The sequence below is a fragment of the Callorhinus ursinus genome, unplaced genomic scaffold (genome assembly GCF_003265705.2).
Source record: "Callorhinus ursinus isolate GAN/ISIS: 27379988/994484 unplaced genomic scaffold, GSC_fseal_2.0 scaffold3, whole genome shotgun sequence".
In the NCBI taxonomy this organism is placed as follows: Eukaryota; Metazoa; Chordata; class Mammalia; order Carnivora; family Otariidae; genus Callorhinus; species Callorhinus ursinus.
In genome coordinates, this window is record NW_027397065.1 from 52,797,625 (window position 1) to 52,823,871 (window position 26,247).

General features: G+C 44.7%; 1 protein-coding gene across 4 annotated transcripts in view; it reads left to right on the forward strand.

Annotated features, from left to right (window-relative positions):
- Window positions 1–26,247, forward strand: part of HTR4 (5-hydroxytryptamine receptor 4) — a 179,331-nt gene that overhangs the window by 134,789 nt on the left and 18,295 nt on the right. For 2 of the 4 annotated variants that reach the window (XM_073890899.1, XM_073890901.1), the window contains one exon: window positions 13,149–13,358. The exons of the other annotated variants lie outside the window; for them this stretch is intronic. In XM_073890899.1, the coding sequence (XP_073747000.1) occupies window positions 13,149–13,239 (91 nt within the window). In that variant the 3' untranslated portion in view covers window positions 13,240–13,358. Of the gene's footprint in view, window positions 1–13,148; window positions 13,359–26,247 lie in introns of those variants that run through there. 4 annotated transcript variants of the gene reach the window in all.

Genomic DNA, 26,247 nt, shown 5'->3' on the forward strand with positions numbered 1-26,247 from the left:
CTTTCTATATATAAGGTGTTCACCATACTTGCTTGGAGGCTGGTTACTAACTCTTTACGATGGTTAATCTACCAGAATTGTGTGCTCATGGGGCATCATTAACCTTTTGAGGCAGCAAGGAGCTATGGCGTATACACATATGCACAAGCAGCCTGTGCCCACCGGTGCCCACCTGTCACCCGTGCATGTTCCATTGTCCCTTCAGACCTCACAGGTTCAAAGATAAACTTCTTAAGAATTCCAAGATGGCGACAAGCAGAGCATTAAACCAAGGTCTGGATTTCTGTCTGGCTGCGCTGGTCACACAACCATGAAGCTGGCCTGTCCCCAGTCCTTCCCAATCACAACCTAAAGCAGCCTCTCAGGAAACGTGCTTGTTGGGATCACACCAGGAACACGGGCCGAATAACAACGTCAGAAGAGCTCCCCTTGCCTTGAGTTCAGTAATCAAGTGGCTTAAGCTGCCTTCCTGGATGCCCTCTTCCGGGCAGAAATGCTGAGGCCTAAGCGATATTCCCTCCACGGAGACATATTTCAAGGAAAAGTTCCCACCCCTGACTTAGAAGAAAGTGAACTTTGGTATGTAACCAAAAGCATAAGGGCTGAAGTGCTGGGTTTTGGCACACCTTGGCTTCTAGTCCCGAGACTTGTCATTTACTATTGATAACCACCTTTAAAGCATAGCCCAGGCATTTCTGGGTCTCCGTTCCTTTATCTGTAAAATGGGAATACTCTTAGGACCCATCTCCTCGGGCTTTTGTTAAGGTGAAATATAATGTATGTGCAGAGCTGAGTGCAGCTCCTATTGTTGCACAGAAAGCGCTCCCTGAATGGAAGCCGGTGCAATCGCTGTTATTATAATTGTATATACAACATCGTTCATATCTTGGTTAAACAAACTTCTCCAGTTGTTTTCTCAGCTTCCTGATAAACATTTCTTAAGAAATGAGCAAAGAGAAATCTCTGTGTTCTAAACACTGCCCTCAGACAAGGAAGGCAGAGCCCCCTCTGCCAGAAGAAAAACCCAGAGATAAATTAATCACGCTGTTTATAAATAATTGTTTAAGCACCATGAGATGAGACGTGTTTCCTGGGTACGTTGTGCCCTGTGGGCACAGTTGGGGCTGTTATGTTGAATATGCCTCTGGCTTTTAAATTGCCTGTAGGCATGTCTCTGACCCAAACTAAAACACGGTAACCATGTCCAACAAGTCGGGTGTGTTCCGTGTGTATTTGTTTTTCCCCTTTGGCTCTGCAGGCGCACTTGTTGCTAGGGTGCTAGGGTTCTGTGTACCAGGCCCCCGGGATCGGTGCCCACAGCACAGAGGGATCGTGTGTGCCGCTCCATGGGGCAGACTCCCAAGCCACACCCAGATCCAGAGATGCCTGAGGTGGTCCGAGGTCACGAACGGGGGCAGTGTGGTGTGCTGTTCTGACTCTTGACCTTGTATCACACTTAGAGGCATCAGGAGCTTTTACGAGCTGAGCCTGCGTTCCACTTGTAGGGAGTCTATTTAATGGGTTCACTTGGGGACCAGAAGTGCACGTGTTTTAGGAGCTTTGATGTACAGCAGTACTGAGAACCACTGGTATAGTGGAGAGAGCAGGAAGCCTGTGTTGACCACCAAGCAGCCATCATCTCTTTTGGCACCAATAAAACAGGGAAGCTGTAAGGGCGCCTGGGTTGGCTTGGTTGGGTTTCTGCCTTCGGCTCAGGTCATGATTGCGGAGTCCCAGGATCAAGTCCCATTTTGGGCTCCCTGCTCAGTGGGGAGCCTGCTTCTCCCTCTGCCCCCCCCCCCCCCCCCCGCTCTCGTGCTCTCTCTCTCTCTCAATCTCTCTCAGGTGGATGAATAGAGTCTTTAAAAAAAAAAAAAAGCAAAACAGGGAAGTTGTAGGTAATGCTTCAGGTTTAGGGCTCGTTCTGTGTCTTAAACTACTGAGGTAGTGTGGGTATAACCCCTTAGTTCTCAACTGGGGACCATTTTGTATGCTAGGGGATATTTGGCAACGTCTGAAGGCATCTTTGGTTTCCACAACTGGTGGGTGCTACAGACACCCAGTCCATGTAGGCTGGGGTTGCTTCTCAGCTTCCAACAATGCATGGGGCAGCCCCCTGCCCCCACCCCAACAAAGAATGGTCTGGTCCCAAATTTCACAATAGTGCCAAGGTTGAGAAACCCTGCTGTAAACGAATCCTCGGGGTTTTGCAACATAGACTCTCCTTTCCACAGCCAGGGGCCAGCAAGGGGGGTCTTTTCTCAGCGCCAGGAGGGGAGTGTGCTTTACCTGCTCACATCAGTGTGGCCCCTGCACCGTGTGGCTCCTCTTAATTCACATCCATTATCAAGACAAGACAGGTTAAAAAAACAAAAACAAAACACCTTGTAGTTTTGTTTCTAGAAGGTAGTTGGTGTTATTGCTGCAAAGAAGGGCCCTGAATTTCTGAGGTTAGTGTGCCGGCAGTCACCTTGCAGACAAGCCCTTTCCAGCAGGCAGGCTCCCTGAGCCTGTTCCCTTCCAGCATGTACTTGGCAGGGACACAGCCCTCCCGATTTAGTCAGAGCAGCTGCTCAGGAAAGAATCGCCTCCAGAGCACGCAAGAGACCCACCGGAAAACCATACTCCTTGTAAACGTGTGTTTGGTCCACAGCATACGGACGCAGGTCCCTGGCCCATAGAAGCAGCAAAGCTCCATCTTACACTGGGCATCGACAAACTAGAGTGTGTCCAGAAGAGGGCAAACACCGTGATTTTCCTTGCGGAATTAATGACCTAGGAGCAACCACGTCAGGAACAAGGGATGCTAAGCTTAGAGCATAAAGAAGATTCAGGTCATAAACATTGTTTTTATTTATCTAAGGACTGTTACAGGAGAAAGGGGTCTGGCTTGTTCTGCCAGGTCCCAGGGGAGAGAAGTAGGGACAGAAGATTGAAGTTTTAAGGGTATGTATTTCAGCGTAGAATGGAATGGACTGCCTTACTAGGGTGTTCCTCATATGGAGAATCAAGTGGAGAATAAGTTGAATAAAACAGGAGAAACTTGGATGACGGCCAGCCACATTGGAGTGGTGATGGACATTGGTCACTGGAAGCATTGACTGGATTAGTCAGCATGGCCAAGGAGGCAGTGGGTTGTCTGAAACACCCTGAGGCCCTTCCTTTGTGGTGTGTGAGGTACAGAACCACAAGAAGCCCTCCCACGGTGCAGTTAAACTCAAGACGGAGCAAAACCTACTTCAACCAGCGTGATATTTCCTTTGGTTGAAGCCGGAGACCTTCTGGAAAGATTGCCAGTGGGAAGAAATGTGCCAGAGGTAATATCATTAATTTGAGGGGCCATTTTGTTTTGGTTTACAATTCCTCTGGTAGTCTGTGGACGGTAGGAAATTTAAACATATCTGAGGAAGAAAATTCCTCCCCAGGCTCGATAGATGCTCAGTGCTACATAGCTGATGTGGTGCCTGAGGCTCAATTTGAAGTAAACATTGTCATCCACCCATCAGGATAAATTTCTATCATTCGAGCCCTTCATAAGAACACAATTGTTATTTAAATATGTTTATGGAGAAGGACCCCGAGGCTGGGTTTAAAGAGACACCCCCCCCCAATGTGGTCTTCATGTTCTTCCTTTTTCACCTAGAGATGTCAGGCCCAGGACTTCACGCTCTGGAAATAACAAGGCGGGATCACAACCTAGGAGGGTTGTGTACTGGTAGAGGTGGTTTAGTGTCGTGGCTAAAAGCATAGGACGTGGTATTTGATGGACAGCACTTTGACTTTAAGTCCTGCCGCCTTGAAGCTGTGTGACCCTGGGCAAGTTGCTTGACCTCTCTGTGCCTCTGTTTCTTCTGGGGCAAAATAGTTCTTGCCTCATAAGACTGTGGTGAGGCTTGTGTGAGAGATCCTGTACATATGGATCCTGGAACATGTAAATTACTGATAAACTGTGTTCTCATGACCATAATCATCATCTTTTGAGGCAAAAATTCAGGAACACAGGTTCGTAGAACAAGGCTCCTATTGCTGGAACACTGGTTTATTGTCAGAACGGGTGGTAAAGGGAAATGATTTGGTGCCACCATAATACCCTCCTGATAGGGGGCAGGATAGTTTCTGAGCACTAGGTTCAGAAGCACTTCTCCTGCAAGGACAGGGGAACGGTGAAGAAAGGAGGCACGCAGAAAGTTCTAGCTGCTCTTCTACTAGAAAGGCTGTGAAATCGTCTCCAAATCCTGAGTGAGGAAACCCAGCAAACGGCTTCCGGTTATAGAAACAAACAATTGTGTGCATTCTGGGTTATATTCAAGCAAAAAGCCAAGAACCTACTTTCCACAAAATGATTTCTGAATGTGTTTTCTTGTTTCCATGCCGATTTCAGGTTATTTTTAACAAGATTCTTAGAAACATTTCACGGTTAGAATTGTTCTAGGAGAGCCTTTTATTCTCTAAGAAATGAGTGAATCTGTATTTTGATAAACCTGACAAACAAATATATTTGGTGTTTGCTCCTGTTCCTTTATTCTTTCCAGACTTTCATTTCCTTTGCGGGCTGGTTTAATGTCATTTGTTCCTCTCTTCGTGAATTGGCATTGGCTGCTTTTAAGTTTCTGGCTTTGGGGAAAGGAGTGTGTGTGTGTGTGTGTGTGTGTGTGTGTATGTTCATGTATGTGTGCACATACATATGTGGACACACACATATACGTATATATGATTGTCGTATATAATACTTAGTTGCTTCAGGCATAATTTGGTTTCCTGGTCCAAACATCCCCTCCTTCTCCCCTTCCCCCTCCTCTTCCCCCGCTCTCCTCCTGCTCCCTCCTTCTCCTTCTATATCATCATCATTGGAGCATCAACCATTTACTGAACATTGCTTTATTTTTTTATTATTATGTTCAATTAGCCAACATACAGTACATTGCTTTATATGCCTGGTATTGAGCTAAGTGTGCCACCTTACCGAGTCCTTTATATACTCTATGGAGCAGGTATTATTATTATTATTGCCATTTTACTGATGAGGAAACTGAGGCTCAGAGAGATTAATTTGGCCAGTGTCTTACAGCTGGTGAGGGTTAGGACCAGGGTTCTCACACATTCATCTGATTTCAAAGCCCTTGCTGTAAACCACTAAGCTATGCTCCATACTAATTAACTGAAAACTCTTGAAAGAATATAGAACTTTTGGTTCTCAGACACGAGAAAGGCTTCAGAAGTGATCTGGTCACATCTTCCAGTTTGGGCAGTGATTTCTTCTACAACTTATCTGATAGCTGTCTATCTCCCCTCCCGAGGAGAGGCAGCTCCTTATGATCCAAAGCGAGACATTCTACTGTTTGAACAGCCCTCGCCGTTTCAGATTTTGGTCAAATTTTACTTCTCTACAGCATAACATTATAAAAACTTACATAGAGTTATAGAGCTGGAAGTGATAACAGAGCTCGAGTAGTCCAGCAGTTCTTAGACACTTTTTTCCAGGTGTGGAAATCTTTGGTTCAAATGGAATCTTACTTGGGATTGTGAATAGTGAAACCATAACTGCTTTGCTTAAAACAAATGCTCATGTGGGCGTGTGTGTGTGCACACGGCCATCAATCCCCTCCCTCCAGTGTCTCCTGTGGCCGCTCCATGGGGTTATTTGTTAGTCTTGTTAAGAGAATAACCTGAAATAGACTGATGAACCCAATATTTTACGGACAAGAAAAATTGAAGCTCAAAGACTTAAGATGTTTGCTAAAGAGAATGCTGCTATATCCGCAGAACTACGATACGAATCTGAGTCTCAGAACTCTTAGCTCATTCTCGCTTATTCATACATTGGTTGCCTCTATTTACACGTCTGCTATGGACCAGGCGGTGTTTTAGGCAGTGGGAACATGGCAGAGATCTAGATGGGCAAGATCCCTGCGGTTAAGGAGCTCATAGTCAAGATATTACCATCCCATTTCTTTCTGATGGTTTGAGCCCTTGGAAACAACAACAACAACAACACACACACCCACACAATCAAACCATCCTGAGCAACTTCCTCGGCATTCAGTCCAGTTTGCCCATGCCTTTCCAAAAGAATGGGCTCTAGGATTCAACTCAAAGCTATGCACATATTTGATAATCTTAGGGTGACCTTTTCCTGACAGTATTGCAAATTATGATTTGTTTTTTCTGCCTCTGACTTTCTTTTGGTGTATGTGTGGAATATATAGGCGAGACAGCCTATTTCATGTGTATCATTCAAGAGGGTGGAAAGGCCATTCAGGCAGTAGGATTTTCAACTGTAAAGTGCCAGCTGGACTGAGTTATAATAGAACAATCTTGAGCAACATAGTGGGACTTGCAGTGGACAGAGAGTGAAGGGCATATAAATCCTTTCTTGCCTGACCCAATCTAGTTGTCCAGCTCATTTCCCTCAGCTCTTTCCCAACCTAACTTCTCTGTGCAATGTACATGCGAGACTGATCAGTTTTCCCCAAATAAATAGTGAGTTCTCTGGCCTCTGGATTATTTCTGCTGCTTTAAAAGCTCTTTCTCGATTTCCTGCCTGGCACAAGCCTACTCATCCTTCAAGGCACAGTTCCAACATGAGCTCTCTAAACTTCCCTGATCCCCGCCCCCCAATCCCTGAGCAATAACCAATAACTTCCCCCTCTGGGCTCCCTTACCACCTGCTTCTCCTTCTCTTGGAAGCTTAGTTCATCATGAGGGATCTTAAGTACTCTTATGCACCTGACACACTCTCTCCTCACCTGGGCGGCTTGTCAAGAGCAGACCATTTTCTTACCTGAAGTGGCTGGGCGGGCACCAAGGGAGCCTGTTCAGTGAAGGCACACATTTGGAGGTGCATGCTGGAGTAGTGAGACTCTTGCTGGATTGCCCAGTTCGGATCCTGGCTCCCCTCGTGACACATGTTTGACTTGGAACAAGTTACAAGGCCTCATGCCACTCCACCAGAAGCTGCAAATAAAAAAACCTAGGTCAGGGGATTGTGGTGAAAATAATATCTGGTAACGCCATGATTTGTTTTGCACAGTGAATGGCACATAATAAATGTTGGCTATTTTTCTTATGGTTTCACACTTTTGGGGCATTTTCTCCTAGATATATTTTTAGGTTCAGTCATACTGAAAGAGTTCAGCAGAAAAAGCGGGCGGTCAGTCTGATTCCCCGAAGACTCAAAGTTCCAATCCTTTTATTTGTCCTTTAGGAACTGTGGTCAATGATGGAAAAAAAGAAAATCTCACCAGGAGAGTGGTTTGACCTTAGTGATATGTGCATATGGAGAAGTAGGCTAAGAAGTGCATTAGGATGGGAACAAGCCGTGCCCACCGATCCGATCTTGCCCTTTGGCATGCTGAAACGTGGGCATGTCTGAGGTTGGTGATGGAATTTAAAAAGCTCTGGGAACACATTTTGTCCAGAGGCCAGAGGGTAGGCATCTCCAACTGTGCAGACTCAGCTCTTTGGGTGTTTTCTACAAGTAGCACAAAATAGCAGAACGCGTGCTGGCTGTGATTTCAGAGTTTCCACCCTGTGGACGTGTTGCGTTCTGTCCTTGCTAGGACTCTGTGTTCCCTGCAAGTCCGTTTTCTCGTCTGTCTGATAGGAAATTTTGTCACGTGCCTGCGACTTTCACAGCTTTTACCATATCAGCATTCTACTCATGCTATTATTTATTTACTATTTACCTTTAAATACATTTTTTTCTTTTCTTTTTTTTTAAATGTTGCATTTTTTTTTTTTAGTAGAAAGAAACAGGGGAAGCAAGGCTTTATTTTTTCTTTATTTATTTTTAAGGGGGGAGGGGCAGAGGGAGAGGGAGAGAGAGAATCTTAAGCAGGCTCCACGCCCAGTGCAGAACCCAATGTGGAGCTTGATCTCACAACCCTGAGGTCATGATCTGAACCGAAATTAAGAGCTGGATGCTGACCCAACTGAGCCACCCAGGTTCCCTTAAATACAGTTTTAATTTAAATAAGTATATTTGTAAAGGAAACTGTATCACGACCTTGAATGAAAAATGTAGAGAAGATTCCTTTAAATGTAAATGCAATGAAAACAAAAATTAGTATTTGTATAAATTATTATTACTAAAATATAACTTGATCCCATTGCTTGCCACAGGCTCTGAGCCTAAGGCCTGCTCTCCATTTGTCAGGTATCAGAAGCTTGCTAAAGCCAGAGTGGGGGGCAACTGAGTCTTTCTCTTTAAAATAAGTAGAATGAGGGGTGCCTGGGTGGCTCACTCGGTCAAGCAGCTGCCTTTGGCTCAGGTCATGATCCCAGGGTCCTGGGCTCGAGCCTTGGGTTGGGCTCCCTGCTCGGTGGAGAGCCTGCTACTCCTTCTCCCTCTATCTGCCGCTCCCCCTGCTAGTGCTCTCTCTCTATCTGTCAAATAAATAAATAAAATCGTTAAAATATATATATAAAGAAAATAAAATAAGCAGAATGAGTGGAAGAAGTATCAAATACCCTTAGTGTGATTCAAATTATTGAATGCTGTGCCCATTGTTTGACATATCACCTGGGCAACACATCCCATGTTTGGGAAGTACTGGGTCTCTCAGAGTCCATATTCTATTCTGGTTGATAGTAAATCTAAAGACAAATGAAGAAATTGGCCTAGGACCTTGACTTTTGAGTGACTGTGAACTTACTGATAACTTGGTACAAGTCTATGTGCTCACTGTTTCTAGACAATTCAATTAATTTTTATCAGCTATTTGTACCGAAGCATTCTATTTTTTCATCACATAAAGAACACCTACCAAAAATTGCTTTGTGTAGCTCTTTACATTGTTAAATTCTCATATTTATGATTCACCATCAAATCTTACTTCATCATCAATGTCATAAAAACCAGTAACTATCCCCCCATCCACTTTGCTAAAATGCGCCATTTGTGTGCCTTTCGGTGCTTCCACTCTGATCCCTTGTGGAGCATCTCTGAGTGCCTCACGCTATAGCTCTGGCCCTTACTGCTCACCTGTACTTCCTCTTTGCAGCCCCCTAAGTCTCTGGCCCGAAGCGCTGCCTCAGGTGTGAGTACAATAACTGGATTATGCACCTGCTCGGGGAATCTTATACTCCTATGTGCCCGGGAATTACCCAAGAGCATTTTTTAGAAATGCAAATGTCAGGGCACCTGGGTGGCTCAGTCGGTTAAGCATCATTTGGTCATGATCCCAGGGTCCTGTGATTGAGCCCCCCGCTGGGCTCTCTGCTCAGTGGAGAGTTGGCTTGTCCCTTTCCCTCTACCCCTCCCCTGACTCGTGTGCACATACTCGTGCTCACTTGCTCTCTCTCTCAAATAAATAAAATCTTTAAAAAAAAATACAGATGTCTGCTGCCCCACCTGACCCCTGCCTTCCCACCCCTACTGACAGAGACCAGGTGTGGATCCTGGGAATCTGAATTTATTGTAGCTTTCCAAGATAATTCTGACACACATAACCTTTAGACCACTTTGTGAAAGATGGCTTAGCTAGTGATTTTTCTCCTCTTTCCCTTCCCCTCCCCCCTCATCCTCCTTCTGGGACACAGGTAATTGTAAGTCTATTTCATGAACTGTTAATATTAAACGTCACCACAAAACTCTTCCCTCCACACGGACGACTTCCACATCCCCAGTGGACAGAATTCCTGGTTTGGGAGGCAAAACGCTTATTTATAGCACTGGCCCCACCACACCCCCCATCGGTCAATCCACGCCCCTACATTGACCTTCTTCCTCTTCCGAAATTGAAATGATACTCTGTACCCTCCTTCCTTAGGGATTTGGGTTTAAGATTAAATACGGAAAAAGATACAAAAACGCTTTGTAAATTGTAGAATATTTTACTAACATCGTTAAAGCAAGAAACTGCACTTGAAAAACTCGTGTTAAAATGTCAGAGGTTCTTTCTCAATGATGTTTTGCGTCAGGGATTTTGAGCGGCTCTGCCAATGTTTCTGCTCAAGCGTATGTTTGAGGAGAGACAGTTGTGGTCTCGCTGCATTTTAAGTTGTGGTATCTCAGCTATCCTAGACTAGCCTACCCAGATCCATTTAACAGCTTTGCAGTGTAATTTCACAGATTCCGAAATTGAGGTCTTTCAGATTCTTTAATACAAATCCAAAAATTACCCTCTCTGTGTTTCCAGCAAAACCTCTTCACTCCTTACAGAATATAAAGTATCAGATACTAACAATAGAATATTAAAAGCCAAATTCAAGCAATTACCCACAGCTTTGGAGAGCAGTCCCACACACAGCTGGTGCCCAATCCGAAAGTTTGTATCTGTCACCCACCATCTCTGCTACTCCTAGAATCAGGATGTCAGCGCTGCAGAGGATCTTCTAGATAATCCTCCTCCTCATTTAGCAGTTGGGGAAAGTGAGGCACACCAAAGGGTGTAAGTCATCAGAGGCACGTGTGGATGAAAGCCAAAAATGCATTCGCTCCTGGGTCCCTGCATTCTGGCTTACTGGTACCGTCGCTACCCTCTGAGCATTCATGTAGCCTGAACTGGAATGGCGCAGACATCCAACAGTGATTCTATGGTCCTCTCAATCTTTCCTGGACTCCCTGGCAGGGTTGTGTGAGAGAGCCAATGTGGCCTCTGGAAACACTTAACAAAGAGCCTCCTTCATTCTCCCCAACTGCTCCGGAGCCTCCCACATAGCCGACTCCGTGGCTCTCCCTCAGCCCTGATCATCCTGCCACCGCGTTGCCCATCCTCTGTCCTCATTCTTTGCTATGTGTATTCACCCAACCCTTCTCTCTGACTCTGTCCTCCCGACTTTTCTTCTGCCTTCTGTGGGGCTTTTTTCCTTTTCATCTGCATCTCCCCAGGTTCGCATCACAGAAAATACATGTGCCACTTGGCAAAGATTCTCTTTTAGTGAACAGGAGGGGTTCACAGGAACAAGTCCTGCGTTAACATCCCAGGCACGCTGTGTTTCAGTACAAGGAGGAGCCACGTCACCCTGCGGGCTTCCCACAGGCGGAACATAGTGTGAACCTCTGCACATGCCTCCTTTACCTTGGAATGTGTCGCAGTGGGACAAGGAAACGCTGAAGACCTAGCAGCACCTGAACACCGGGCTTAGCTGTGGCAGTTCTCAAGATCACGAGTGACAATATATCAGGACAATTAAGAGCATAGACTTTGGTATCAAAAATGACCGAAATGTAAGGTCTGATCCTACTAATTTTTAACTGAGTAAACTTTGGCAAATTATTTAAACTCTCTAAAATTCAGTTTCCTTGTCTGTTAAATGGATGTAAAATTTACACATTAATGCATATAACACAGCGTAGTGCCTGGCTTGTTTTTATTATTGTTAATAACGGTAATAATAAGTATGATAAAAGAAATTTGGCCAATGGGAAATGAGAAATCCTTCCTTCTTTCTTTCTTTCCTTCCTTCCTTCTGTTCTTTATTTTTTTTTCTTTTAATAGATATGTTCAATGATTAAGGCATAAAAAAGGGGAGAGCTATGTAAAGACTTGACGGAGCATCTTGAGTTATCTAGAGAGCTTATACTTGAAAATAGCGTGGAAGAAGGAGTAGATAGCCAAGGATGAATCAAAAACTATGTTCAGAGAAAGTAGCAAGCCCAGAAATAGTTAGATCTCAATATTTAGGGAAGAAATCTTGCATATTCTATTGCAATAAGAATAGCCTTCCAACAGGAAATATGAGAATATTATAGGGAAAAGGTAGCTGTCCAACATTCATGAAAAGTATTTAACTGTCTCTGAGCCAAGATGTAGTCCCTCAGGGGATTAAAGGAACTGGTTGATAGGATCTCTGACTGGTACTCTTTCGAGGGCGGGAGAAATGAGGGCAGCCTGGAGACCAGTAAATATTGCCCCAGTTCTTAAAAAAGACTAAAGCTAGACTCCAGAAACTATAGACTCATAGCTTGAAATAGACCTTACCAAAATTCTAAGACAGCTATTACACAAATGATTTGTGAGCAAGAGTCAATGTTGTTTCATTAAAAAAACAATTCATGCCAACTAATTTCATTATCAGGACAGATTTACTGCGTGGCAGAGACATTTCAGCAAGGCAGTGGATAAAGCCTTCCATGGGTGGGTTTATTCTCAGGCACACTGAATGATAGCTGTTTGCTGGGAAGACAGTCTGTGCCTAAAACAATTCTTGGTTTCAGCCTTGTCCTAAGCAAGGGGTTTTTTGTTGTTGTTGTTTTGTTTGTTTGTTTTTATCTTGACTGAAGCCTGAAGACCTAACAGGCAGATGACACCAAACTGAAAGATCTAGGTAGCAATACATTATCTGATCTTCTTTGTGCTTGTGAAACCCTTGAAGTCTAGTTTGAATGGGTGCTAAATAATCATATCTTGAATGTAGCAGTTGTTATGACTTAGAATGATCTCAATTGACTAAAACCTATAAAACGAAATTTATCTGAGATTAATGTAATGGCCTGTATTTTGGCATAAATAAATTAAATTAAATTAAATTAAAATAAAATAAAATAAAATAAAATAGGCTGCACCAATGTAATAAAGAACCACAGGAATGGACAGCTGTTTGTGTCAAGAAGATACAAACTGGCAACAAACTCAGTGTAAGCCAAGAACATGTTGCCATTAACAGGAATGAATTTGGTGTTGACCACATTCATAGAAGTAAACCAGACTGATGATGAAATGTACATGATACATAGTGTCAGGCTAACTGTGTAGATTTGTGCTCTTTCCAGGTACTTTGTTTCAGGAGATAATCATAATAAGGATGGTTTTCAGAGAACAGTGATCATTACAGGCAATAATCCGGAAACCATAATATATAATGAACCATTAAAGAAAATGGGAATGTGTAGCCTGGAGAAGAGAAAACTTGGAGGATGTAATTAGCAGAGGGAAGAAAGTTGAGTGGGCCCAGAGGGCACAGAAGTTCCACTGGGTTGAAATCATAGGAGGCAGATTTTGGCTGAACATTAATAAGTTCTTCTAATAACTAAAGTTGCTCAAAAATAATAAAGGCCTGGCGGGTCCCTGGAGATTCCTAAGTAGGGTCTAAACGACCACCCGTCTGCATGGCACGAGGGGCTCGTCTGCACCGGGTGGGCCCTTTGCTGAGATCATCGGGGAGGTCCGTTCCATATCTAAGGCGCTATGATCTCCCCTCTCCAGGGATGCGGTGGAGTGTGGTGGCCAGTGGGAGAGTCACTGCCACCCTCCAGCAACTTCTTCCTTGGTGGCTTCTCAGCCCATGGACCCTTAGGCCCTGGGGCAGTGACTCAGAAGACAGCCATCCCTCCGAGAGAGGGCAGGTACTAAGCTGCTGCGTGTATGGGACCGCTCCTGCCACTCTCTCCGCCACGCCTTCCGCCAGGCAGCCACGCCCACCGGGGATTTTCTCTGAGGCTCCAGCAGGTGGCGCTGGAGGGACTTAGGGGACAGGAGGCCTCCTTGTTCCGGGGGTTTCTCCTCCAGAGATCCCCTGCGAAGGGATTTTTTTTTTTTTTTCATTTTCCAGCACTCCCTCTTCCTGGCGTCTTGCCCTTGCCTCACGCTCTCTGTTGTCCCCAATATGTCCCCTTCCTGTTCTTGGTTTGTCTCTCTCATGTTCCAAATACGATCAGTCATTGTGTCCTATCGCAGTCATAGATGTCTCCAAATATGCCTTCTTTGCTGTGTCTGCTCACAGACATTGTCAAACACGTCCTCCTGGCGCCTGTCTTGGTCAGAGCCGTGTTCCAAAAGCACGCATTTCTTGCTTGTTCACGCCTGCTACAGCCATGTGCAAACTGCTCGCTGGTCCCGTCTCTGTCCTGTTCTGGGCCGATCACTAATATGCTTTCTTCCCGGGGCCTGGGTCCAAACCTGCATCCTCCTGGCTAGCCCCCGTGTCAGTTGCAGACTCCCGCTCACTCTGCCTCGAGGCTGGTGTCAGTCCTTTTCAGGACATGCTCCATTTATTTACCATGGAAGAAACGGGAGCAGAGGTCTACCCGAGGACAACAGTCTCTGCGACACCCTTGGAGGTTGGCCAAAGACAGCTTCCCCCCAGTGCCGGGGCCTCGGGCCCTGCTGCTCGGAGATGTTTGCTTCCCTCTTGGACTAGAACCGGGCATCTTCTGCTAAAGAGCCTTGGGCAGGGCCAACAACGTTGTCGTGTTTATTAAAGACTTTGGAATCTTTCCCTTGAACTTGTGGCAAAGCCCACAGTAGCAGCTTAAAAGCCTTGAATCTGGCCTTGTTGCTCCCAAAGGAGAGAACTGTTGGCAGCTCACACTGGGGAGACTTGACCCTCGCTGCAGGTGGAGGAGGGCCGGACTAAGCAGTGCTGGGGTGGGAAAACAGTGCTTGACTTGAAGTTAGGGATCCCGATTCCAGCCCTGGCTCTGCTCCTAACATGCTGTGGGATCTTGGCCCATGCCCTTCCATTCCTGGACCTCACTTTCTACATCTGTGAACTGAAGTTCGGACTCAGGGATCTCTAAGATCCCTTTCTGTTTCTAGGACCAAGGATGCTGCTACATCCCTCAGCTACCTCAAAAAGCCATGGCTTGCCTGCCTTTTGACTTTGTTTCAAAAGGAACCACCCTCCTCATTTGGGCCTTCTAGACTCTTGAACTTGCCAACTTTGCCCTTCAGATTAACCCGGATGTCTTTTATTCAAAGCTGAGTCTTTGGCTCTTACCAACTGCCCCAGAGTAAAAGTCCCAGGGAAATAAACACTGCCGTGTCCTGAAGCCATGTGAGGTTCTAACAGTGATCTTGGCTGTAATTTGATAGCATCTCAGTACTTTATCATACTCATCGTTCCTGCTGCTTAAGAGATGCCAGTTACCATTTCCACTGATGTTGACTTTAGTTCTGGAATTGAACCGGATAGGAAAGAGACTGGAATAAGTAAGAAAAGATTGCCCCCGAACCATCTAAATGCAAAAACAAACAAACAAACAAAAAACAACAAAAAAAAACCTCTGTCCTGTAAAGACTTACTTTTATTGGGGAGAAAGTCATGCCTTAGGGAAGAGAAAAAGCCTCTAGAGAAATGTTATTTAGTACTCCTGACTGCTATTGAGAAATACTGCACGACGCTGAAATGTTCCCGAAGAGTCCAGGCTGGAACTCTTCGCCCATCAGTGGAGATCAGATTGAACTGGGGATCTAGTCTCATCCATGATGAAGACAGTTTATGTGAGTCCTAATTGGCACCTTGACTCTGGCTGGACCAATCTCCTTCGCTTTTTTAAGTCCCTGTTCTCTGCCGACTACATTTAGGCTTAGGGGGCAACCATGGTCTTGAGGATGGTCCTTTCTCAATACAAAAGAGGGAGCAGCAAAGCTCTGAGTCCCAAGGCCCTGAACCTGGCGATGACCCCCAAACTCTCTGCTCCGCTTTACATGCTACCCATTGCCTTTGTGAGCAGGAGGGAGAGATGGACATGGTAGAGAAGTGCTATGGGCAGTGAATCATTGCTGACTCGCTGTGAGACCCTCAACCTCTCTGGCCTCTGAAAGAATCCCTCTTACCTACTTCGCAAAGTTGTTGTGGAGATAAATACGATAATTTTTGTGAAAACATCCTGTAAATCCTAAAATGCCATTTTGTATTTTTATTATTACTTTGGATTACTTTGGATGCTCCTGGGCTCCCAAGGAAGAAGAATTTTCTCACCAAGATGTGAACCAATTTAGAGAATGAACTTCCCATGTTGAAAAACAATACCAAAGGAGCACCTTTTAGGGGTTCTTTCTTCCAAATCCACCCGTCCTCATTTGGTTATTGCATACACCCACACTGCAAATTTATATAGCAGAAACATTCTCATTTGAAGGGATATTGTTCTTAAAGGAGTCGGTGGGGGGAGATGGTGACCACAAGCTAATTTTGGTAAGAATGAGCCTCACTTTCATGAAACTTTAAAGTCACCTGACAAAAATTCAAATGCCTTTTTGCCATGAAAACATTTATTTGGAGAAAAAAGATCTGGGTCTTCGAAATTATCCCTGCTCTGTAAATTATATATATATATATATATATATATTCATTCTGTGAAAATAAGAAACTCAAACATGAATTAATTATGAACGAGCAGCTGACAAGGTTGTTACGTAAAGAATCTACTGAGCTACTGAATCAGATAATTTAAAAATTTTTTTCTAATCTGATAGCCAGTGTAAATTATTGTTAATTATGCTTTAATGCTATTTAGCCACCACCTAAATTTTGTTTACATTTTCAGTGAAGTAGAATTAGAATGGGGTCACTCTTACTGTTTATAATGCACTGAGTGGCCTGTGTAATCAACATGTAATGTACATGTGTGCCTGTTATATAGAACATGGAACTTAATTATATAATTTCAAAGGATTGCAAACTTTAATGATGGTTGTATCTTTGGTTTTATGAAATTATTAGTTATACCTATGATTTATTTCGGCTTTGAAGGTACTGGGATCCCTCATTCTAATTTGTCTCTATGGAAAATACCCTTGGCTTTATGATGATCTGCTTTTAATGCAGTTCCCAGGAATACATTCTGGGAAAAACAGGAACCAACACAGACTTGTTTTTGTAATAGATAAATTCTCTCTATTTATTGACAAATATTGATAAATTTCACCTTTGTTTCTATTTATGCATTCTGTACATGTTTATGTAAATTATATATTGACGGAAATCTTAAGTCTCAAAACAAGTAACTGAATTTTGAATATACAATAAAATGCCAAAGTCAAGCCCATGCCTCAGTTTTGTGGAGCTTCTCTGTAACTTTGGTAGCCCAGCCCATCTCTTAGAAGCTTTGGTTCTTGAAGCTGGAGAATTCTCTGTTTCCGGCATCAGGGTCCCCTAAAGGTAAAGCCAGAAGCCCAGGACCCTTAGATAGTGTGCTTCTACCTGTCTGCCACCTTTGTTAGGGCCTCATGCCCTAGGACAGATGCAGCTGAGATGGTCATCCCAAGAGCAGAGGATGGGGAAGGGTCTGGCCCAGCCACTCTCATGGGCACGCACTATAGGAACCATTCAAGGCAGCCGGACAGCAGTATATCCAGAGGTCATTAAGCATGTGCTTCCTGACTGAAACCTTTTTTGGTGTCATGAATCATCCAAGAGTCTGGAGTCCAGCTCCCTTGCCCTGGAGCCCATGGGATGTTAGGCCTAGAGTAGGTGTTTGTGAAATCCAGGCTCAATCTCTTCTGAGTATGGGGCAGTGGAAAGATGCCGTTAGCATTCTGGACACGGTACTCATCTCAACTCTTCTGTTTAGTCCTTGGAGCCTCCATCATCTCACATATAAAATGCAAGGGGTGGACAAGAATTAGGTTTTCAAATCAAAATCCTTTTTTCATACACAAATTTCCTGGGAACCCCATCGTACATACATCAAAACAGGGTGGGGAACAGGTAGATTTGGATCCCCCATCTCTGCTCATTAATATTATAATATAATAATGACAATATAATGATTATAATATGTAATATTATAATGTTATAATGTAATGTATTATCCATTCTAATATAATAATTATATCCTTGGAAGGAGCCTTCTTTGAAGCCTAAAACCCGAAGCAGCTGGGCCAGGCTTTTTCTTTCTATTTTTTTTTTTTAAGATTTTATTTATTTATTTCAGAGAGAGAAAGCACACAAGCATGAGGCAGGGGTAGGGATGGGGGAACAGAGGGAGAAGCAGACTTCCCACTGAGCAGGGAGCCTGATGCGGGGCTCGATCCTAGGACCCTGGGATCATGACCTGAGCTGAAGGCAGATGCTTAAGTGACTGAGCCACCCAGGCACCGCTGGGCCGGGCTTTTTCTTCTAAATCTATGATGGTGTTTGGTCTTCCCCCTCCTTAGGTCATAAGACTCCTGTGAACAATTTCTCCAGATGATTTGCCTCAGAATCACGCCTGTCCACTTACTTTCAAAACCTCTCCCTCCATTGCCTGAAACTTCTATCCTAAAAGGAAAATCTGAGACTCCACCCCCTGTGAAGTATCCACTGTGTCCCGGCAAAGAACGAACCTCAGAAACCCATCTGACTTAGCCTTGGACCCCTGTCCGCTTCCTTGCTTTCCTTCCAGACTGTCTTTCTTCGATTTGGAGCCAGCCATTCTCGGGACCCATGCAAGGAAGAGGGACTGCCATTGATTAAGTATTCACTGTGTTTTCTGTGGTTTCTACGTACGTGTTCTATAGATTAATTCTGCCAACAGTGCTACAACCTTTAGAGAAAGAGAAAGTTCTCAAAAGCCTACTGTGTGCCAGGGGTCTGTTGCCAGAGGCCCATGAATAAGTACCACTGACAAGGTGTCTGTTCCCCCGTCAGGAGCCAGAAAATAAACAAGGGGACAGAAGTACACGAATTAGACAAGTGTAGGTACTCGTCAGTGCTGTAAAGAACATAAAAAATAGAGATGGGGCAGGTGTGTGTACCTTATCTGGAGGAGTCAGGGAAAGTTCCAAGGAGGTCAGCCCTGTGACCTGGGACAGGAATGCCGAATGTTGATCTGGGGAAATGTGATGTCAGGCAAAGGGAATGGCACGTGCAAAGACTCTGAGACAGAAATGAGCTTGGCGTGCGTGGCTGGTGCTCAGTGAATGTGTGGAACGTTACAGGAGATGGGGTCAGTGGAGGAAGTCAAAGCTGATAGCAATTCGGTAGTTTTAAATGTTATTAGTCAAGTTACTGACTAGGTACTGGTGTGGTGGGAAGCATCTTATAGGAGACCCTGTGGGGTAAGTATCATTTTCCCACTGCACTGATGGAGGAGCAGGGCTGAGAAGTTAACCTGGTATTTCCCAAAAGACACAGAGATTACTGGGAGCTGGAAGTGGGACCCAGACCCTGCCCAGGCTAGCCTTTCTCCCCCATGTCACTTGCTGAGGGAGCCTGACCCACCCGAAGCCTGTGCTCTTTAGCAGCAAGAACCATCCCTGAAACAGACGAATCCCTCTCTTGTACACCTTTTCCCTTTTGCCTCCCTTCCTTCTCCATGGAGTGTTTGCTGTCCAGACAAATAAAGATGCACTTATGCAGTAGTTCTTCATTGACTTTAAATAAGCTAATTCCAAATACCATCTAATTAGAAGTAAAAACCAATTCTTTGCCAGCCAGAAAGTGGTTTCCTATGAAAACTATTCATTGTATCAGAAATAAGAGGAAATTCGGTCTGGTTATATAATCAGATTTTTTTTTTCTCATGCATTTCCTTATCTCCATCCTTCCTGACATCATCCTTCTACAACTGATGTTCTCCTCATCTGGACAGGGCGTTCGGTTCTGAAACACACTGTTTCCCTGATCAGAACTCCGCAAAGATTCTCCACTGCCTACCAGATGCTGGGCCCCGCATCATTTTTCTAAGGCTACTGTCTAGTTTTATCTCTAGTCATTCCTCTGCATCCCAGCAAAGCAAACAGCATGTTGTGCATTCCCCTTTGCATCTCACGGTCAGGCTGTTGGTCCTGCTCTTTTTTCCTCTGGGAACATGGACCCCAAACTCCCTTACGTGGTCCCTCTCAGAGGACACCTTCTACTAGACGTCTTTTCCAGCCTCCAGAACAGCATGAGGTTTTTTATCTATTCCAACCCCAAAAGCACTTTATTTGTTGTTCTCCTGTGCTTTTCCCTGTGATTCATTATGTACATTCTGAGCTTCTCTATCAGTTTTTGAGCTCCTGGAGGACAGTGGCCAATTCCTTATGGGTCATTTTTTGTTCTCGTGCCCAACACAAGTCTTTTGTGCCCTGGAGCTGTCCAACAAATTCACTGAATTTGCCCTCCTTTGGAAGAATTTGGAAATTCTCGTTGTCTGCAGAGTCCACACTGTGTTCTCCCAATCTCGCGCCTGCTCTGCCACGTAACCCTCCGCCCACTGCAAAAGCTGCAGCCTCCTGATAAGAGAATTTCTCTGTGACAGTCTTGAGTCAAATCAAGATGTTTATCATATTTCTTACAAGGAGCAAAAGGATTAAGGTTTTAAAATACCATTATTTCCCTGATTTATGGCAAGGTTTTCTTTTTCTCTTTTGGTTCGTGTCTGTCTCTTGAAAAAGAAGTTAAGCTTAAACTTTTGTATTTGCCAAATGCAGTGGGAAATCAGACTGAAGTTGCTCCAGCCATGTGACCTACTAGACAACCCTGGCCACCATTTCACCGATAGTGACATTTCTTGAGACAGCGCAGAGCATGGAGTGAGGGATGGCTGGGCTGTACTGTGGGTGTGAGAGGGCCGCAGTGAGATTGCTCAGGCCAAGATGTGGTACGGCGTGCTCAAGAGACGGCAGGACATGTGTCCTTGTCCCTCAGTTTTCTAACGAACTTGCTACATGGCTGGCTCGGCGCGTGTCCCTGCCCCTTTCTGGCTTAAGTTTTGAGAAGTGCTGGGCTTTGTCATTAGGGAGACATGGGTTTAGATTCAGGCTCTACCAAGTGCTGACTGTGGGTGACTTTGGGCAAGCTCCTGACTACCTGAGCCGCTCTTCCTCGCACAGAGATAATGATGACGCATCCCCCAGAGTGTTGTTGTGAGCCCTGGGAGGGTGCAAGTCCATAACTAGTAGAGCATAGGCATGCAGGAAGCGCTCGCTGAGGGGGAGCTGTTACTATTATTACTCCGGGTCCCATGACATGTGAAATTCCGAAGCCACATGGAGAGTCCTATAGAAAGGGTGTTGAGACACCAGGGGCAGGGCAGTGGTGAGAATGGCGGGTGCTGGTTGTGTCTCTGTCAGTCGTTGGACCCGGAAAGGGACAGGCTGTGACCCCCATGCAGGAGAAGATGCAGATGATGTGGGAGTTGGTTGCAGAATCGGAGAACGTACAACGTGATGAGCAGGGACAGGAAGCCGAGTTGTCACCCCATTGTCTTACTACGGAACACCTAAATGTCTCTTTATCTGCTCCAGTTCATGAGCTTCCTAGGCAACAGTCACACTCCCCCTGCCAAGAGGTGAAGAGACTCAACTTTGTTGAGCACCTAAGATAGGGCAGTGCCTCCTTGACCCTTTACGTATCGTATTCAACCTTCAGAAAAAGTATTGGCTGGATTGAATCTTGGCTTCCCAACTTGTCAGTTTGTTTGGGCAAGTTAATTAGCTTCTCTGAACTTCCTTTTCTTCAGGAGTAAAATAGAGGCGTTCATGTTACCAAACTTACAAGGTTGTATAATTTAAATTTAAACTGTGTATATGCTACCAATTAGAATACCCCCAGGCAGATAATTGGTAGTTTTTATTATTATTATGTTCATGGTTATTTTATGTGATAACCCGCATTTTGTGGATGAATAAAACGAGGTCCTAAGACACTGAGCTCCTGAACCAAGGTCATACAAACAATAATGAGCCGAGCCAGGACACAAACCTAGATCTGCCTGTCTTGAGGATCGTTACTCTATTTTCCTGCCTGTGAGAAGGCAGGAAGGTGAGAGACAGAAGCAAGGCCATCAGATTTGAAGAGACACTCCCTCCGAAATCAGAAGACATTTTATAACATGTGTGGGTAACCTGTAGCCTGGATGGATAGTCGTTTAAATTGGTCTGGAGCCTTGGATGAAAGGTCAGACATTATCTGTGTTTTTAAAAAAACTTGGTTGAGACCAGATAATTTAATTTCAATTGAGTCCTTCTCAGTATTGAATGACATTAGGGGATTACATCATTTCATTCCAGCCTCAGTCCCCTGAATTAGCATGGTAATCATTCGTACATGGTCTTCTGGTCAACAGGGTCCAAATGGGGGCTCATATGCCATTGCTTAATGATGAAGTTCTTGGCCAGAATACAGACTGGCCCCCTTTTCACCCCACACTCTTCACTCCAAAGCCTATGGCAATGTCTCTTTATCATCCTCAGGAACTTGCCATGGAAGAGCCTGTGAGTCATCCATTACTAAGGCTTTGTAAAAGGGAAGCTGAGCTAGGGCTTTCTAATTTCAAGTGAAAAGCCCCTGACTGGTTGAGCCAGGGCACCATTTCTGGTAGGACTTCTTGTCCCAGCCAGCCGGAGAGTGGGCAGTTGGTCAAGGGGATGTGAGTCAATGGAAGGAACCAGGAAGGAGTAGTCTTACTGGGGTCACCCTTATTACTGCATCTCTTTTCCTCAACACAGAGCCTTCCGGAAACATTGAGCTTATAAAAGTAAAAGGCCAAAGCCATTCCAGAATTCTGTGTCATCTAATAGTAGCCCTCTCAGTGGAGAGCAGTCTCTATTTATTTTCTAATTTCCTGGCATTTATTTGCTATTCAAACCTTCTTATTGCGGCTGATGATTTCACTTGTGGTAGGCTGTGTGATGGGAAAAAAAAAAAAATCATGGATTCTGATTCCCCCTTGAATGCTGCCACCAGTTGAGTGGCTTCTGGCAAGCCACTTCCCCCCTTGAGCCTCATATTTCTCCCAAAACAGGTGCCCTAGCCTATTGCACAGATACCAAATATTTTTTATTCACTTGAGAAAGGTTTTTGTGCTTCCAGAGGAGAGAGAAATAAATTAATGTTGTTCACTGGCCTTGGATGGCTTCCATGTTAATAGGTGGGAAAAGATACAGTCCCCAGAACTAGAAAGTCAGGCAAAAAGTGCTAAGTCTGGTGAGGTTAAGAAATCATACGCTAAAATGTATAGGATTGGGCAACAAATGCCAAGTATCACCATCATGATCATCATCACCGTCATCATCATCATTATTCCAGTACTCTCGGTGGGAAGTCATTCCTGATTTCTTTACCCTCTATGCTTCCTACATTCAGTTTCCAAATTCTCTTCCTTTGAAAAGGAAGAGAATTTTTAGTTTCTCTGCCACCTGTCATTCCCCGTTCCCTCATACCAGATAACTACACTGTTTTCTAATTCTTTTCCCTTTACATCTGTCTAGGTTAATGTGTTTTTTAAATTACACACATACATACAATAACTAACAAAAATAAAAAAGAAAGTAACATCCCCTTCCAATTTTCTATATGCTGAAAATTTTCCATATTCAACAACGCTCCTGAGAAACTTAAAGTGGTTCCCAGTTGCTCATCAATATGTCGTCCGTGCCCACAACAGAGTCCCACCTCAGAACAGAACGAGTACCAATGGGCCAAGTCCCACTTCCTTCTCCAATGGTCAGGTCCTTATGTGGCCGTTCCCTGCCCTGCTGCAGCCCACTGTGTTTTTCTCCCACCACACCCTAGCTAAAGCCGAGTCCTAGTTCATGGGTGACCCTGTCTGTGAAGCCTAATCCAGCCCACCCTGGTCTCGGTCCATAGAACCTAATTCCCTGGAGCTAAACCCACAGTCCCTGAGGAAGGATGCTCTCAGGCCTGCACACAAAACAGAAATTTCCCCAAACCAGGGATCTCAGCATAAAACCACCACCAACAACAAACAATAGCAAGTAAAAACACCCTCTAATTGACAAAGACTGACCAGTGCATATAGACAGTGTACTTAAGATAGTATCTCAAGAGATATAAAAGGAAACAACCTTATTAATCATCCTAGGAATGTAAGGAGTAATTGCTATCAATTTCATTGTTACCCTGAACTTCATTCAGATAGACTTTTATAAAATACCTGCTGTTCAATAAAATTCTGCTAGGCGCTAATAATGGGGAGAAAAACCTCAGGGCTTGCTATGGTGGTCTCTGGGGGCCCTATCTTGAGGCGGAATAAAAAGTAGAGGAGACTTTCTTGCTGCGTGGTGGGTCTGCTTTACCCTGAGGGACCCTCACTGCAGCCACCCTGGACTGGTGATTAACCCTCCGGCTGGATGTGCAGACCCACACACCAGTGCCAGTGGAGAACTGGTGAGTTGCTTGGGGGAGGACCCTACATGGGTATCTTGAGAGCTTAACGAAGCATCATATTGACAAGGGCATCTGCAAAACCCAATACCGCTCACTACGCGTCAGAAAGTTTCATCTTTCCCTTCTCCTCATCACGTGTAAACTACACTGCAAAAATGTATTATAGTTCTAACATTTAGGGCACGATAAAACTCTTTGAGAGCCAGATAAAATCTCTGGCCTTTCCTCTAAAGATCTGGACAGATTGTCAGATACGTTTCCAAGAAGCTCATTTATTCTCTGAAGTAGAAACCCAAGGTCAAGATGAAAATCCCTGCTTAATGTGAGGCTGTGTTGGTGGATATGACAATATTGACTTGATGACATCACAGTCTTTTCTCCTGTCTTGCCTCCGGTTGGTGAGATATTTATTTCAAAGCCATAAATGCAGCCTCCAGTACCACTGTTTTGTGTCGAGTGATTTGTCGTAAAGATCATATTTCTTCTCGTAACATCTTTCTTTCCCCCAAATAGCTCTGTGGCAATTCTCTCATAAACGGCTACAGATTCCCCCTGAGCTAGATAAAGGAGTGTGTCATTGCCTTCATTTACGGACTCCAAGGCAAGGTCCAGAAGAGTCTGAGCAAATGGCTGAGACCTTGGGGAGTCATTGAATCCATTCCGAAGTCAGAATTTTTTCACTCGGTGGAGATTTGTGTGCTGGGCACTGTACTTGGCTCTGGGTCTGCCAAATCTCAGACTGCTAGCTTGTTCCCAAGTCTGTTCCAAGAGGAAAAAGACTGTTCTCTTTGGAAATTCACTGGGATGAGTACAGTATCCCTCACCCAGTGAGAATACCTTACATTTTAATAGCACCCATGAAAGCTGTTGACAGTTTCCGGAAGCAGAAAAACTGGATTCGAATCTGAACTTCAGGAACTTAAACACTTGAGCTTTAGGGTTTTTTATTAGTAAAAGTAAAATTATTTCTAAAGCAAGCATCAGCAAACTACTGTGGGCCACATCTAGCCATCGGCCTATTTCTTATCACCCTTGAGCTAAGGGCGCTTTTTACATTTGCAAAGGGTATAAAAACAAGCAAAAATCAACAACAACATAAAACTAAACTGAAAAAGAACAACAACAAAAAAAAAAAAAAAACAGAAGAAGAAGGAGAAGGGTATGCAACAGAGACTATATGAGGATGATAGGACCTCCCTGCCCGAGGCAGTCAGATGACCTAAAATCCTTACATCTAGCCCTAGCATAGGAAAAGTTTATGACTCCTCTTCTAGAATCGGGATGCCTGTGTTTGATTCCTTGTGGCCTCTTACCAGCAGCACGATCTTGAGCAGATTCGCCAACCTCTGTCTCTAAATTTGCTCACATGTCAGGAAGGAGTGATATTAGCACTTATTGCTCATGCTGCAGGGATTACATACCAAGCTGAGACTGGAGGCTGGTCTAGGGTAAACCCTGAAGAAGTGTTAGCCATTGCTATTAAAATCATTATGACTGTCATCACCAACTCTTCCAAAGGTGTTTGCGAGTATCGAATGAGACAGCCTCTCTTGAACACCTAGCATGGTGCCCTTCTCACGGAAGGCACTCAGTAAATGTCCGCTACCCTCGTTACTATCCCCATCACTGTTGTGGTTTTCAAAGCTCTTTTGCATACAGCATCTTACCAGAAGCTCCCATCAATGCAGCGGTTGGTGTTAGGATCCCCTACTAATAAATGAGAAACTGGAGCTCAGGGAAGCGAGGGGATAGACGCTGAGCCAGGAAGAGGGAGAAGAGGGCCGAGTGTAGATTTTGCATTCTGGACCAGCCTGTCCTTTCTCCGCACCATGCTGCCTCTCCCATAAAACATCTGAGGATCTGTTGTTTGTTAGTTTTCTCCAAATGATATACTTTGAGTCCTGGGAGCCTGACAAGACAGGCAGACATTACTGTGTTCTTCCCTGGCAAGCCTCTGCAGACAGGAAGCTGGGATAATTGGATTCCAGCCATTTGATCTTAGGACTGCATATGTAACCAGCCAACTGCTGATGACCAAGCCTAATGGAAAAAGCCCTGAGCAAACAAACACAGCCCCCCTTTAGGACCTCACTGTTTATGCTGCAGAGAGTGAAATTCATCAACAGCAGCCTGCACCCTCCCAATAGTTCCATCCAGGACAGAGCCGGCTTCAGAATGTGCCAGACTTCAGTCTGCCACTAGGGACCAGCCGAGGTACCTGCCTTGCGGAAGCATGAGGGGAGGAGCCAGGACATTTCTGACAACAGAGCTGGTGTGGTCAGTTGAGTACTGTATTTTATTTGGTTTGGGCCAAAAGCCAAAACACATTTGAGCAAAAGTTCGCCCTTGGAGTGATGTGTAAAGCAGGTTGTTAAGATCGTAGTGGTCTATAGCCTGAGAGTGAGTTCATGACTATAAAAATAGGGAACATTTCAAAGTTCGCTCATGGAAAGAGTCCCTGTCGTTTCCGGCCAACATCAACTG